The sequence below is a fragment of the Brachycentrus maculatus genome, unplaced genomic scaffold (genome assembly GCF_059751285.1).
Source record: "Brachycentrus maculatus isolate JH-2025_06_01 unplaced genomic scaffold, ASM5975128v1 h1tg000202l, whole genome shotgun sequence".
Taxonomy (NCBI): domain Eukaryota; kingdom Metazoa; phylum Arthropoda; class Insecta; order Trichoptera; family Brachycentridae; genus Brachycentrus; species Brachycentrus maculatus.
Window position 1 is genome coordinate 3,143,783 of NW_028280953.1, and position 17,410 is coordinate 3,161,192.

The 17,410-nt window shown below is 38.8% G+C and overlaps 2 protein-coding genes across 3 annotated transcripts in view; both read right to left on the minus strand.

Annotated features, from left to right (window-relative positions):
* The window catches only part of Ctr1A (Copper transporter 1A), a 43,821-nt gene that overhangs the window by 16,087 nt on the left and 10,324 nt on the right, over window positions 1-17,410 (minus strand). The gene's annotated exons all lie outside the window — the stretch shown is intronic.
* Window positions 10,555-14,711, minus strand: LOC148307321 (protein CFDP2-like). The gene is made up of 2 exons (XM_088263620.1): window positions 13,379-14,711; window positions 10,555-10,610 (listed from the first exon to the last, which is right to left on the minus strand). Exons 1-2 carry the CDS (start codon window positions 14,709-14,711, stop codon window positions 10,555-10,557), a joined length of 1,389 nt encoding a protein of 462 aa, XP_088119746.1.

Here is a 17,410-nt window from a genome sequence, read left to right on the forward strand (position 1 = left end):
TCAATTGTGCATGTTTTCGGAATGTCCAGAAAATGTACTATATCCCAGCAAAAGAGGCATATTTTTAACTTAATATTTACCCGCTACAGGTTAGAAAGTGTTGTTTTTGCATTTTGAAGAAAAGGTATTGTTTAATGATTTTTTTTAATATGCTGAATATTTTTCAAATGGAGAAAAAACCTTCAGGTTTTACCTAAAAAGATCTGTTGCACGGTAAAAAGTTCAATAAGTTGTTGATATTGATTTTTAATATATTGTGTTATATTTTAAAACTTTAAAAACGTTCTCCTGAAAAATCAAGTTTTTTGATTTATGACGTTCTTGAAAGGAGTGAGCGATATGAATAGTTGTCGGTAGATATATTATGCATTGCTGAGTTACCTTTCCCCCCATTCTTATTGTAACCGTTATCCGCAATAATCCCTCCTGTTCCCGACACAGATTCAAATAAAAAACATATTGAATTAATTAGAAGAAAAGAAAATCCACTAAATGATCTACTGTATAAACCTTGTACATGACAAGCAAGGTTAACAATAAATGCAATTCTCATCTAGAAAAAAACCCTTTTCCGCATCAAACGGTGCATAGGACACTGCATCATATAGAAGCAGTCTTATCTTGATCTTATCTTGATGATACATGAAGGAAAGGTGATCAGTCTTGCGCTTCAGGTACCAGTCCAGGGTGATATTAAATGAATATTATATATAATATATAATAAAACCTTTATCCGCACCCCAATGGTGCATAGGGCACTGCTTCATATAAACGCAGTGTTATCTCGATCGTTTACACATGAAGGAAAGGTGATCAGCCCTCAGCTTCAGGTACCAGTCCAGGGTAATATTGAATAGATATTATAGTGAAAAAATCTCTTATATTTATTTGACCCCCCCTGGGAATCGAACCCGGGACCTCCAGAACGGTAGCCGAGCGTGCTGACCATTACACTACGGAGGCGGACTAAAATGAATATTAGATTGAAAAATCATAATATTCATTTTGACTCTCTTGGGAATCGAACCCGAGAAAATTCGAATTTGTGAACAAGTATTTGGATACACTCGAAATGATGTAGATGATAAGCGGTGTTGCATATGACGTACCAAGAGTCGTATGGATGTTTGTTTATTCCAATATATAAAGGGTGCGTCATATTTTATGTCAATGATACATATTACATCTATGTATGAGGGTCATTCGTAAAATAAGAATCCCATATTTTTAAAAAATCTATAGCTTTATTCGATAAACGGCGATTATGTAGAAAAATAGAGTAGGTTTTAAGCTTTAAAGTGATATATAATGCTCAGGAAAATAATAAAATTATGGTTTGGACATGAAGAACGAATGAGTGAGGAAAGAACGGTAAAACAAATTTATGAGGCGAATGTAAGTGGAAAAAAGAGCAGAGGAAGACCGAGAAAAACATGGCACGATCAGGTATGCCAAATACTTGAAAGTGGTCAGGTTAGGAGTCGTAATAATTGGCGGGTATGTATGAGGAGATGCATGAACGTGGAAGAGGCGAAGAATGTTTGCAAAGACAGAGTGGTGTGGCATTCTAGTCTCTCTGCCTACCCCTGCGGGAAGTGGCGTGATAGTTAGTTAGTTAAAATAATAAAGCTGTTACTTTTTTAAAGTATGGGAACCTTATTTTACGAATGACCCTCATACTAAGAACTGTCCCCCCCCCCAACCGCCCCCTACAGACAACAGGATTAGTCACCTAATAAAGGTATCATTATCTCAAGTGGGTAATTGACAGAGAACCAACACTGCGGAGAGTTAGTAAGCAGTGCGCCACATATGATACGTAACATCAGTTGTTTGTATGTGATCACTAAACAAATAATTATTTCATTCATCGATTCGACATCCCCTTCTTGGGTAATATCTATGCTTTTTAAATTTATATGGTGCTTTATAATGAATGGCGTAGAATGCATTGAAACATATGTCATAATAGATATTAAATAAGTAATGATATTTACCAAATAGAGAGTGAATCGTAAAATAAGATATTTTATTTTATTTGGGAATTTGACTGACTTTATACTCGGTGAAGACAAATGCCGCCTTTACAATGCCCCCATTGCACCTATTCTCTTATACGGCTGTGAAACATGGCACCTTACAAGGGCCCAGAGCAGCCATGTACTGAGCTTTGAGAACAGGTGTTTACGAAGAATTTTAGGCGTGCGGTGGTTTGACTTTGTGAGGAATGAAGAGATAAGGCCTGGAAGCGTGGGTAGCCCGTTGTGGAAGCGTCGGGGTTAACAGTGTGGTCGCTTACTAAGCTCGATCGGTACTCGAGCACGGGCACACATGTCCACTAACTCCTCAGAGGTTGCAAATAATTATTGTATGAAATCATGATAAGAATGAATGCTCAACTTACTTGGAAATACGTATTTATTTTTAGCACAAAAGGTTTTTGATTGCAAGTTGACTTAAAATTTACAGATGCTTCTACTCTACACTGATATTTACAAAAAAACTATATTAATAAAATGTTACAAGGTACGAGACACGGAGATAGTACGTATTGACAAACACACTGCGGCATCGGTGACGGAAGAGAGAAAGTACTTTGCTTCGTAAACGCGCGGGGCGCTCACCACAAAGGTTTAGAATGCAGCAAATCTTGGTCACAACTGTCATCAAGAAAAGGCGATTCAGTTGGCTTGGCCATGTACTCCGCATGCCTCCTGAGAACCTTAATCAAACTTGCCTCTTTTACAAGGCATCTGGTTCGAGCCGCCCAGAACGACCACTGCTGACAATTCATTGGCAGTTCTCGTGTGAACTTCGTGATGCAGACCTGACTTGGGAGGATGATGCAAAGCAGCTGGCAGCCGACAGAAAAGCCTGGCGATAATTTGTGGACTCCATACGCTCCACATAGGCAGCGGATATGGTATACAACACTAATCCTTCCAGTCAACACGCGTACTTATTCTACTTATTTTTTGACATCTCATAGATATATATAGATATTTGAACCAATTTAGAAACCTTGTTCTTGAATCACTAGAACTTCACTAGAGACATCTATTGGTGAGATGTCTTTAGATAAAAAGCTTCTTTAGCTTTTTATCAAGCGGAAACTTTTATATTAGTAAGTGAGATCCGAATCTTGGATTATAAACACACACATGAGAAACGCCAGAAAATATCATTTTCATTTTTATTATTTAAGCTAATAATTTGACCAAATAATCATCTTTGATGAGATGTCAAAAAGTAATATGAAAATAACTCCTGTAATTGGAGATAATCCAGATTTTGTGAACAAGTATTTGGACACACTCAAAATGTTGTAAGCCTATTCTACTACTAATAGATGGCAATCGTCTGACAGAAAAACAAATATTGTAAAAAACAAACAAACAATTTGCCAATTTGCCAATCACCTCATAGAATCAAATCACGTCTTCAAAAAAGACACGGGAGTAAAAATATTAAACACTAATAATAAAGGGTTAAAACTAAATAATATGGAGATTTTTTATATTAGGAAAGCACTTAAAAATAATATTCCTCTAATAAACAACCAAATAAATTTTACATATAGTCCATTGTTTGATTCGACATCGGTTAAGCACGATTCGTCAATATCCAATTCGAACCCCCCCACTCCTTTCATCCTACAAGTATATAAGTAGATTCGATTCCTAGTCTAATTTTAATGTACGTTTAACCTCGGCTCGTAACGCATGTCTGTATTGAAAACTATAGTGCATGTTGGTCTTCGGGTCGACCAAAAATTGCATGTGTTAGACATTTTGTGTAGTTTTGAGTGTGTAAATGGTGCTATGGTGGTGAAGGGTAGTATTGTTTGCATGCTTTGTTAGTGATTGTCCTGACGAAGAGACGGGTACGTCTCGAAACCGGTAGACGTAAAAATCTCGGTGAGTGGTTATATACTAATTTTATTAACATTTTTGTAAAAAAAAATAATTAATAAGTAACAAACAAACTCTCGCTGAGTCGCTTGTTGCAACTCCAATGAATCACTGTTGCAAGATGCAAGTCTCAATTCGAAGCATTGCATTTTATTAGGATATATCTATTTGAACTCATCAATAAAAAGGTCAGAGCAATTTAAACATAAATTGACAGGACATTTATGTATCAGAATGTTACAGAAATATATCAGTAAAGTCAAAAGTCATGGCAAGACGTCTATGATATACTAGTGCCAACAATTTATTTGCCGTGGGACTCTATAGAACGAACACTGGCTTAAGTTTTATTATGAACATGGCTCGGTTGATGTGTTCCTATGGCAAAGATAGCTATGCAAAATATCATGTTACTCCTTGGTGGGGTGAACCTTGTCTCTTCGGACAAAGTCGCATCTTACCTCCTAGTTATATTTCAATTTTACAGGTGTCTCAATTTGAAAAGGTTTCATCTCATTGATGATTATCTATATTTTTTATATGAATATATTTCTCAACTGTAAAATGTTTTAATAAAAATAAAAACTGTAAACAGAATGTCAGATGACAGACTTCCACGTATCGCCCTTCAAGGAATCCCTGAAGGACGCAGACCCCCAGGCAGACCTCCAAAAAGGTGGAAAGACAGCTGGGAGTCAACGTCCCAAGAGCTACAAGCGGAGGCACAAACAGATCCTTAGGATCTAGAAAAAGAAGAAGAAAAAAAAAACTCAAAAGAACGGTTGTAGAAAGACAAAGGAGTATCTACTGGCGTAAAAACTACGAAGTTTCAATGTTCAATTAAAAAATAAAAAAAAAACTAGAAAAATTCCGGCTGGAAGAATTATGAAATTTACCAACAAAAATGCGATATCGCTAATATTTAAAATAAAAATAAAAATGAATCGAATATAACGCACAGGGCAAAAACGATACATCGATAATATGAAATTCGAAATTAATTAGAAATTTTCCGTTGCGACTAAGGAATAAGAATTGAGACAATGATGCGCACAGTGACGCATGGAAAATACGATAACCTTACCTTCGGTATCACTCGGATTTCTTCAATCCGATTTCAGTGACATTGTTATTCAATCCGGTTTCAGTGTTATCCGGTTCCATTTCGACGTTATTCGGCCAGATTTCAGTGTTATCTGGTTCCATTTCGATGTTATTCAGTCCGATTTCAGTGTTATCTGGTTCTATTTGAGTGTTATTCGGTCCGTTTTCGTAGTTATTCCGATCCATTTTAGTGTTATTCGGATCGATTTAAGTATTATTTGATTCCGTTACGGTGTTATTCGGTCCGATATCCGTTTTATTAGGTATTATTCGATCCGATTTCAGAGCTATTTGGGTGTATTTCGATGTTATTCGATCCGGTTTCAGCGTTAGTCAAATCCATTTAGAACTGACATGTAACTGCTAAATAAAGTACATTTTGCTTTATGACGTCAGTCTACGTATTAATTGAACAGCCCTTGTCGGAAGACTAAACACGCTCCCAAACGTGATCGATATTAAGGACTTTTCCACGATATTGTTCTCGTCGAGAAATACCGACGGGTGAGAACGTATCCCGAAATATGCGAGGAATTCCACTGCCAAAGATCCTGCCATTCCCAAACAGTGAGATTGAGAAAAAATATCACCATTCTTTAGATGAAATTTATATTTTACACAAACAGTATCGTACACTTTATTTTATCACCAGATTTCTTTAAAAACGCTTTGAATTTAAGTTAAACGTGGTGAATACCATTATTACTTAAAATCTATTGTTTCCACAAGAGAACGGTAAAACAAATTTATGAGGTGAATGTAATTGGGAAAAGGAGCAGAGGAAAACCGAGAAAAACATGGCACCATCAGGTATGCCAAATAATTGAAAGTGGTCAGGTTAGGAGTCGTAATAATCGGCGGGTATGTATGAGGAGATGCATGAACATGGAAAAGGCGAAGAATGTTTGCAAAGACAGAGTGGTGTGGCGTTCTATTCTCTCTGCCTACCCCTGCGGGGAAGCGGCGTGATGGTTAGTTAGTTTTTTTTTCTATTGTTTCCATACATTCCGCATAATTTTCAAACACCGTATCTCTCTATTGTGATACGGTGTATGAAAATGATGCGGAATGCATCGAAACACGTGTCGCGATAGATTTTGAGAAATAGTGATATTTGGCAAGTAAAACTTAAATTAAAAATTAAATTTCCAATTTCCAAAAATTCGAAATAACTCTATAATTCTCTATCCTTTCGTTGTTCAAGATTTGAAAATTTTGATATTAGTATGCATAATCTATATGTATTTACGTTTTTCCATTCCTGACTAATATTTCATAAAAATACGTCGTTGTATTCGCAAAAATATCAAATACACGCGAAACCTACTATTTAAAAAAATACAAAATTGAAAGTAGGATGATGGACCGAAGACGATTTACATAACACAGTTTGCATTTAAAAAAAATCATTTTATCTTGTTATAAATAATTGAAAACACTAATTTAATAGAAAAGACATTTTTATAAAATATTTTGTATATTAAAAGCATTGTTAACTTTGCGGTATGTAAATATTACACTCTCCTTATCATTCATCGTTCAATGAACGATGAATGATAAGGAGAGTGTTATTTATATAAAAGTTGAAGTATCGTTCAAATTCTTGTGAAATGTCTAATGAAGTTGCTGGCGCGGTGTAACGCGAGGCGCGTACTATTGGAAACCCATTGGTTTCCAATGGTTTTCGAGTTTACAATGTTTTTCCATTTTCCATTTGATCGATGTCATTTCCAGTCATGAAGCAAAATGTCTGCCACATTCGTCACTGACTAACGAAAACTCTGCGATGTTAACTATAGATGGCTATTGTGAACTCGCACATCCTTGTCACGAGTTTGGTGAATGCATCTAGAAGCTTCAAAAGTTTGAGCAGTGTGGTTGTCAATCATGGGTGGAATTGGTGAATGTTACACGCGTGTAAAGTGACCAACTTAACCAAGCCTATGACGGTCGTAAGCCCTGTAAATGCCCAGACTTCCGTATTCTTCTTCACCTATATTGAGATGTCAAAAAATAATGTAAAAAATAACTTTTATATTATCCACTGACACTTCGTGATGGAATTGCATTTTAATATATTATTAGATTAAAACCAATATTTTTAGCTTTTCCACTTTATTTTTATTTGACCAGCGACCGGGTTTCGTCGTTACCGACATCATCTGATGATGTCGGTAACGACGAAACCCGGTCGCTGGTCAAATAAAAATAAAGTGGAAAAGCTAAAAATATTGGTTTTAATCTAATAATATAGTAAAAAATAACTCCTAATTTGAGATAATCCAGATTCAAACATTCGTTCGAAAATGCCATAACGAGGCGAAACAATTAAATACAACTTAGTAGACGAAAAAAAATTAGTGTTTGATTAAACATTCAATGCATAATCGTAATGTTACCAGATAAATCACACCAAGAAATGGCTGTTGTATTTCTATGTACAAGTAAATACACATTGACAGCTGTCCCACCGCATTCCCAGACCTGATACAGAAGCATTTAGGCTTCCTGACAGACCTTTTCTTGTAAAAAAAACTAACTAACTAACTAACCATCACGCCGCTTCCCCGCAAGGTAAGGCAGAGAGAAAAGAACGCTACACCACTCTGTCTTTGCAAACATTCTTCGCCTCATCCACGTTCATGCATCTCCTCATACATACCCGACGATTGTTACGACTCATAACCTGACCACTTTCAAGTATTTGGCATACTTGATCGTGCCATGTTTTTCTCGGTCTTCCTCTGCTCCTTTTTCCACTTACATTCGCCTCGTAAATTTGTTTTACCGTTCTTTCCTCACTCATTCGTTCTACATGTCCAAACCATCCCAACACACCTTTCTTAATTTTATCAATAAGGCTTATCTCAGCTTTGCATTCCTTCCTTATTTCACTATTCGCACATCTATCATACATCGTTTTGTCGCACATTCTTCTGAGAGATCGCATTTCGACTGCATTCAGTCTACTTTCATCCTTCTTTTGCCAACTCCATATTTCACTTCCATACATTCTTGTAAACTCACAGTAAAATCGGGATACAATTTTATATCGTTTCACATTTTCAATAAATATCGCAACTTCGTTAAAAAAAATTGCTTTGCAAGAGCAGATCTGTCAGGGAGTCTAGATGCTTCTGTATCAGATCTGGGCATGCGGTGGGACAGATTTCAATTTATAGACCTTTTCTTGCAAACCATTTTTTTTTATAACTATTTTGCGAAATTTATTGAAAAGTGGATAGGTACATTAGACACACAGTATTGTTGACGGACGAGGCACCTCGGAGTGTTATCTTTGCTAGTGCAGATTGCAGATAAGGCCAGATTGGCGTGCGAGTGCGAGTGGTCTGTCGTTAGTTCCGCAAACAATCATCGCATCACGAGCGTGCAACGGTTCTCGATCAGGGTATTATTTTCCACCCACATGAGCAGATTGCTCGTGACATCACAGATAGTGACAATCGATAATGTCGAAGCGCATGCACAATGACAAATGACGGTTTGAATTCCATAGAACGATGACATTCTGAAATTGAATTGAAGAAACAGACCATCAGTCGATAACTATGGACTAAAAAAGAAACCTTAGACTTTTGGTTTGGCATCTCTAAAGGTTTTTTTTTTAGATGAGAGTTGCATTTATTATTTACTTCCGTAGTGTAATGGTCAGCACGCTCAACTACCGTTCTGGAGGTCGCGGGTTTGATTCCCAGAGGGGGAGGTCTAATAAATAGAAGTGATTTTTTCACTCTTATAATATTTATTCAATATTACCCTGAACTGGTACCTGAAGGGGAGGGCTGATCACCTTCCCTACATGTGTTAACGATCAAACACCGCGTTTTTATGATGCAGTGCCCTATGCACCGTTGGAAACCACGTTGCGCTCCTTAGGAGAAGCCGGACTGTTGACTGTCGTCAGCAGACCTTCCGTTCTACTAAAGGAGGGTTCGGCATTCTCCCCCCCTGGGAATCGAACCCGGGACCTTCAGAACGGTAGTCGAGCGTGCTGACCATTACACTACGGAGGCGGACAGAGTAAAAAATACCGTATATTTATTTAGACCGCCTGGGAAGCGAACCCGGAAACTCCAGAATGGTAACCAGACGCGCAAACTATGTACTACACCACAAAGGCGGATAAGTCAGGTCAAAGCCAATTGCATTTTAATCATTATTCGGAATTCTTAATATAGTAAAACCACAGTGATTGGTTTCCGTTTTGTGGTTATCAGTATTTTTAATCAATTACTGTGCTGCTCCAGAACTTTTGAGGAGTTGGATGTGGTGCCAACTTAAGGCCCAGTAGTCATTAGCCCGCAACGCAACTTTCTTTAAACCAGCCATACTCAACCCGCGGCCCGCCAAGCTTTTTTGTGGGGCCCCCAACACATTTATTATCAGGAACATGATTTACAAAATCTGGCATTCTATAAATATAGAATCGTATATCTTGAGATTTATTTCGACTTTGACGTACAGACATGGAAACCCGAAGAGGATGGTCGTTGTCGTGTCAACATCAGGTCTGGTATAAGAGTGTTGCTACTGCACACGCCAGATTTATTCCCAAAAAACAAACATTTGACAGACAAATATGCGCGCTATTATTATTCTGTTTTGGTCATATTTCTATAAATCTCAAATGGTTTTCCAAAAAAACGGGGGTGGTGGGTTTCGTGATATTTTTTGTCATACCAGTATAGTGTTGCGGCCCGCGTAGGTTTACAAATATATGTATGCGGCCCGAAGAAAAAAAAGGTTGAGTATCATTGCTTTAAACCCTGTTAACAAATGACGAAATAGAAATTTTATGAATGCTAATTAAAAGGAACTGTGAATGCAGTAGTTTACAAAAAATGCAAGAGTATTTATTACCGTCAATTGAAATGCACTATTCCTATATTTCTGAGTGCATTTTCCACGATGACTCCATTTGACAAAATGTCACAGAGCAAAAACTGTATTATTTTTAGTATATTTTCTCTGACACTGATTTATAATTTATGTATTAATTTTAAATCAAACACAGATTTTTTGAGTCTACTAAGTTGTATTCTATTAACAAAAACACATAAAAAATCATATTGTGACAATTGTTTCGCCTTGTTAGGGCATTATCAAACGAATGTGAAGATCAAATGGACTACGGTCCTTATGTAGCTATACAATTCTAAGTGACAGTTTTAACACGTGCAGCAATAATTTATGGGAGACAACAGTAGCTAATGGGGGATGTAGGTATGTACCCTTATATTTATTTTCTGGGAAAGGACCGTAGTCCATTTGATCTTCACATTCGTTTGATAATGCCCTTTTAAGGCGAAACAATTGTCACAGTATAATTTTTTATGTGTTTTTGTTAATAAAATACAACTTGGTAGACTCAAAAAATCTGTGTTTGATTTAAAATTAATATAAAAATTAAAATGGAGTTCTACAAATTAAACGCCAAATCAATAAATAGTGATTTATAATGTTAAAAAAATTAACAAAACTGTTAAAATATTTTTTTATGCCAAAGAATATATGAAAATTAATGGGATTCCAACACTGGGTTGGCCCTGAAATATTCCATTTTACCTATTTGTGCTAAAAAATAAAAAATCCAAAAATTAACAATACAATTATTAATAATAAAAAATTGATCACTAAATAGGCCCTTTTTTGTATATCATCTTTGAACAGAGTCGCATTATTATTTGGACTGAAAAGCTGTCAAGAAATCACAACAAAAATATTTATTAAAAAACTGATATTTTTTTTCAGTCTGGAAACATTTTTGCGCTCGCTACTGTAAATAAAAATATAAAATAATAATAAACCCTTACCGCACTCCAATGGTGCATAGGGCACTGCTTCATATAAACGCAGTGTTATCTCGATCATTTACACATGAAGGAAAGGTGATCAGCCCTCCGCTTCAGGTTCCAGTCCAGGGTAATATTGAATAAATATTACAGTGAAAAAATCACTTTCATATTTATTTAACCCCCCCTGGGAATCGAACCCGGGACCTCCAGAACGGTAGCCAAGCGTGCTGACCATTACACTACGGAGGTGGACAAAAAAATATAGAGCATTTTCATTAAACGAAATTTCCTTTTTTCTCTCTCATTTTTCTCAAAGCACTCAGTAACCCGAACGAATCCCTAATTCGATCGAACCACTGCACAGTGGGGTATATTAGCGATCTGGGCGGCCAAAAGTCACTTTTAAAAACATTGTCGCAGGTGTATGAAAAATATATCAACATGAAAAAGAGTATTTTGTTGATGACATGCAATAATTGTATCCCCCCCACGCACATCTCACGTGTCTAATGGTCAGTCGCAAAGTTGTTATTATAGTGAGTGCACGTGTTTCTCTTTCGCTGTTCGTTTAGTACGCAAACATTTCAGTGATTATTATTATTTTTTTGTATTACACATATACAATTTAATAATGGATTGTGATCAAGCAGGTAAGATAGTGTATTGTACATAGATTTAAGTTGCAATAGCTAACATATTTAATAATAACCATATCCGCTCCCTAGGTGGAGCATATGGAGTCCACAAACTGTCTCCAGGCTTTTCTGTCAGCTGCCAGCTCCCTTGCATCCTCCCAAGTCAGATCCGCGTCGCGAAGTTCTGACGAGAACTGCCGACGAATTGTCAGCAATGGTCGTCCTGGGCGGCGCGAACCTGATGCCTTGTAAAAGAGGCAAGCTTGATTAAGGCTCTCAGGAGGCATGCGGAGTACGTGGCCAAGCCAACTGAATCGCCTTTTTTTGACGACAGTTGTGACCAAGATTTGCTGCGTCCTACGCCTTATCTCTTCATTCCTCACAAAGTCAAACCACCGCACGCCTAAGATTCTCCGCAAACACCTGTTCTCAAAGCTTAGTACACGGCTGCTTTGGGCCCTTGTAAGGTGCCATGTTTCACAGCCGTATAAGAGAACAGGAGCAATGCAGGCATTGTATAGGCGGCATTTGGTTTTCACCGAGTATAAATCCGATCTCCAGACAGCCTTCATACTGTTGAATGCGGACCCAGCGAGTCCTAATCGCACTCCCAGTTCCTTTTGAAGGCTGCCATTTTCAGTCGCGTACACTCCCAAGTACTTGAAACTCTCGACCCTTTCGATGCGCTGGTTACTCAACGTCAAGGGTTGTTGGGCATCTAGGCATGAGCTGTTGCACAACACATGGGTTTTTGCAACATTTATTGTAAGCCCCATGTGCGTAGAGTACCTATTTACCCTGTCGACGATCAATTGAAGACCCTCGACGGAGTCATCAATTAAAACAGCATCATCTGCGTACTCTAGGTCGCAGAGTTTCCGGGAGGGGGAGATGGATATACCTCGGTCAGATGGTAATGACTTTCGAAGAATGAAATCCATGAGGATGATGAAGAGAAACGGTGCAAGGACGCAGCCTTGTCTGACTCCGGTAGAGACCCCAAACCAATCCGTGACAACATCGTCAACTCTCATTCGGCATTCACTATTGAGGTGAAGGGACTTAATTAGCTCCACTAATTTCGCAGGCACCCCATAAGCTTCCAGTACTTTCCAGAGTGTGGGCCTGTGCGGACTATCAAACGCTTTCTCATAGTCTACAAAACACATCGCCAGAGAACTGTTAAATTCCTGGCTCTGCTGTAGAATGTGGCGAATATTATGGATTTGATCCGCACAGGACCTGCCAGGCAGAAACCCTGCCTGGTTTTCTCTGAGCACCTGCATAATGGGGGCTCGGATTCTCTGCAAGATTACGTGGGCAAGCACCTTCCCAGGTACGCTGAGTAGCGTAATGCCGCGGTAGTTGTCACAGTTGAGTGGATCACCCTTCTTATGTAACACGGTAATCTCCCCATTTACCCAGTCTCTAGGGCATCGCTCTTCTTCCCACACACTGGACATTAATTGGTGTAAAGGGCCAATAATGCCAGTAACGCTGCATTTCAAGAATTCCGGGTGGATACCATCAACACCAGGGGCAGTCCCATTTTTCAATTTCGACACGGCAGCTATAATTTCTGCCTGTGTCGGTGGACCATCAGGTATGGCGACCGCCCGCGGAATGCTTGACGCAGCCTCCGTGGGAATATCGAGGATGATTGGAGGAGGAGGGCGATTCAAGACCCTGTGGAAATGATCACGCCATATTTCCTTTATACGATCCGCGTCAGATTCGGTAACTCCATTTGTGTTTTTCACAGCTCCAGGGGTTACCGAATTCTTTCCGCAGATCTTCCTTGTTATTTGGAATAATTTCCGCGTGTCATTTCCTTGGGCAGCATGTTCCGCCGTTACAATAAGAGAATCGAGATGACGGCGCTTATCGAGTCTGCATGATCGTTTGACTATACGATCTTGGCGCCTGTAGTCATCTCTGAGGGTGTCCAGTTGGTAGGGGTCACTTTCACTGTCCCTCAGTGCTTTTAAGTGAGCGCGCTCAGCCATCTTTCCCCAGGTCTCATCTGACATCCAATGGGGTCTTTCTCCTATCCTGGGGCCAAGAACCTCATTGGCGGAAGAGTTGAGAGCCGATTTGAGACTGGCCCACTGTGCCTCAATCGAGTCAACATTAATGGGCTGAGGATCGGTGTCTTGCTGGACACGTTGTCCGACCGTTTCCTCGAATCTCAATCTTATTTCGGCACTCTTCAACTTGTCTAAGTTGATTCTCTTCCGCCGAGGACATCTCGGCAGACGTTTGAGCTGCAGACAGATTCTTCCGACGAGTAACTCGTGATCACTATGAATGTCGGCCCCTCTGTAGGACCTGACATCGAGGAGCTCTCGCCGGTTAGCACGTCCATAGAGGATGTGATCTATCTGCGCTCTTGTTCGTCCGTCAGGGGAGGTCCAGGTGTACTTATGGATGGACCTATGGGGAAATAGCGTACCACCAATGACAAGGTCGTTAATACTAGCGAACTCGACCAGTCTTTCTCCATTGCCATTGGCTTGCCCATAGCCGTGCCTTCCCATCACCGTTGGGGAAAGTGATGGGTCTGTTCCGACTCTCGCGTTAAAATCTCCCAATACTACCACGCGGGTTCTTCTTGGGAGAGAGGCGATGACCGCATGGAGAGAGTCGTAGAAGGCATCTTTTGTTTGGGCATCTGCAATTTCGGTAGGCGCGTAGCACTGTAGGACAGTGACAGAACTATCGGCCGTTTGGAGGGTGACGCGTATAAGCCTTTCAGAAATTGGTTCCCAACTAAGCAAGCACTTTGCTGCTCTTTCTGAAAGGAGAATTGCCACCCCTTGACGGTGATATCGTTCTTGGCCGGAGTGCAGACACATGTGACTATCCAACAACCTCTTTCCAGATCCTTTCCATCGCGACTCGCTCAGTCCTAGGATATCTAACTTGTAGTCATCCATGATACGAGTCGCGTGAATATCTTTTCCGTGGACCTGCATTGTCCGCACATTGTACGTTCCAATGCGGAAAGATGAATTGTTGGATAGGAGCCGTTTAGTGACCGCAGTCCTAATACCACAGCCGGGTCGGGGGGTGCCAGAGAAGCCGGTGTCCGAGGCATTTCGTGGACTTATCGTAATCAAAGGGTTTAGGGAGGCAGAGTGATTGGCCCAGCGCTCCCGAGGCCTGAGGTCCGAGGGCCCCTCAACAGGTCGGCTCAACCTTGTTTCCCGCTTTGTCTGGCCTCTCTTCACCAACCTGCTTGGCATGGGAGACCCTTCTGGTAGTTAGACTACCGCCATAGCCTGGTGAATCACTGAGGCACGCAAGCCCCCTCACCGCGACAAGGTGGGGATCAAGAGGGGGAAATAATTAGTAAATATGTTAATTATTATATTGCATGCTGATATTTTACATATTTTGTACATAACGTATGTCTAACTAACTAACTAACTAACCATCACGCCGCTTTCTCGCAGGGGTAGGCAGAGAGAATAGAACGCCACACCACTCTGTCTTTGTAAACATTCTTCGCCTCTTCCACGATCATGCATCTCCTCATACATACCCGCCGATTATTAAGACTCCTAACCTGACCACTTTCAAGTATTTGGCATACCTGATCATGCCATGTTTTTCTCGTTCTTCCTCTGCTCCTTTTCCCAAGTACAGTCGCCTCATAAATTTGTTATACCGTTCTTATACCGGGTATGTATGAGGAGATGCATGAACGTGGAAGAGGCGAAGAATGTTTGCAAGGACAGAGTGGTGTGGCGCTCTATTCTCTCTGCCTACCCCTGCGGGGAAGCGGCGTGATGGTTAGTTAGTTAGTTACGCTAACATATTTACTAAAAAAAAACTAATTTAAATAAGTGCCTTTAAATGGATTTTTCCTTAATTTTTTTTTAAATAAAGGATATTTAGTTGTGCTTCCGAGTGTTATCCGGCTATAATTTTGATTGTATCAAATAGCTTAGCCCTCTTTATTCATATAAATTGAAAATTTTTTTGCAGAATTTTGCTCTTTTGCAAGAAATCGCTCTTTTAAGATGAGTCAGCACAATAATGAAAACTGAACTACGTACAGTTTTTTATCTTTAAATTGTTACATTTTTATTTTAGGACCAGTAGATGTTAGAATAATGACTAGAAAACAGTTATTTATTATCATGCAACAACAAAATGCTAATAAAATTAATGAAAAATTAGAATGCTTGCAAAAGTACCTTTAACAATTAGATAATTTTTCTGACGAGTGTGCAATGAAAATTAAAAACGATTTTTCGCATTTCAAGTCTGAAATGAAACGAAGATAGACTAATGCACTCAGAAAGGAGGAAACTTTCTTGATAAAAAATGAAAATTGGCTTGACGGAACTTTTACAATTCCTTGGGTAATGAATCGATCAGGACGACCATCAAAGTCGTTTGGTGAATCAAGTCAGAGAAGCAAAAGAAGGAAAACTGAAGATTTGCGCAAACATATTGAATTAGATGTGCTTACCCATGCTACTCGGTCAAAGTTAGGAGAAAGCGGGATGAGAGATGCTTCTTTGGTGTTGAAAGAAATTATCTGTACACCTAAGCGTGCTACCAAATATAAAAAAGCGTATTCTCGTTGCCAGCAAAAAAATACCCGGATAACGCAATTGACTCCATCACAGGCTTTATATATTTTTGTTGAAGCCGATCTTTCGAGAAGGCAATATGAAATAGTAAGGAGTTCTCATAAAAAACTATACCCGTGTTATAGTATCTTACAAAAAGCAAAACTCGAGTGTTACCCTGCTAAGAAAGCTTACAGAGTAACTGAAACTTGTGCCGAAGTAAACCTACAGAGTTTAATGGATCACACTACCACGCGACTTTTGACACATTTAGAAGAATGTTTACAAAATTTAAATAAAAAAGAAAGAGAAACATTAGTTTAAATGTGCAAGTGGGGTTGTGATGGAGCACAACAAGCTCAATATAAACAAACGTTTTTAAATGATGCAGACTCCGATGCAAACATATTTCAGAGTTCGTTTGTGCCCCTACAACTTATTTGTTTCTTGAATAATAAGGTTATTTGGCAAAACCCAATTCCTTCTTCACCACGTTATTGTCGTCCAATAAGAATACGATTTGTAAAGGAAACAAAAAAAATAACAAATGAAGAAATCGCTTATATTAAAAGCGGAAGAAGAACTGTGTCCGGACGAGGAACCATGGCCATCTTTCTCGGACTAATATTTTTAAAATTATTTACTACGATTTGCATTTATTAAAAAAAAAACATTTTTTTTTACTGATAAGTAAAAAATATCTCCATATTATACAATGAATTAGTCAAAAGGCATATTTGGAATCGATTTAGAACGAAAAATAATATTGGCCGCCCAGATCGCCAATATACCCCACTGTGCACTGCACGATTTACGTTCGGATTAGCGAGCTGACATGTCGCTCACTCCTTTCAAGAACGTCAATTTTCATGTTTTCGGAATGCCCAGAAAATGTACTATATCCCAGCAAAAGCGGCATATTTTTAACTCAATATTTACCCGCTACTGGGCAGAAAGTGTAGTTTTTGCTTTTTGAAGAAAATGTATTGTTCAATTATTTTTTTGAATATACTTACTTAATATTTTTCAAATGGAGAAAAAACCTTCAGGTTTTACCTAAAAAGATCTGTTGCACAGTAAAAAGTTCAATTAGTGGCTTGATATTTATTTTTAACACAAAGTATTATATTTTTAACTTTGAAAACGTTCTCCTGAAAAATCAAGTTTTTTGATTTATGACGTTGTTGAAAGCAGTGAGCGGTGTGTATGATGAAAAAATATATTTTGTTACAATTTAATATCATGGACACTTGCGGAACTAACAAAATAACACACATTCGGTAACAATCAAAAACATGTCTGAATTCCACGCACAAGGTTCTCATATGACTTTCTAATGACAAAAGTGTGGCCTTGTTACG

Excerpts from the sequence above, each read along its gene's own strand:
- LOC148307321 (XM_088263620.1), bottom strand. The coding sequence starts at position 14,711 with ATGCCAAGCAGGTTGGTGAAGAGAGGCCAGACAAAGCGGGAAACAAGG. Across the intron at positions 10,611-13,378 it reads TGACTACAGGCGCCAAGATC|CACAAATAGGTAAAATGGAA; the intron begins GTATAGTCAAAC and ends TTTATTTTTTAG.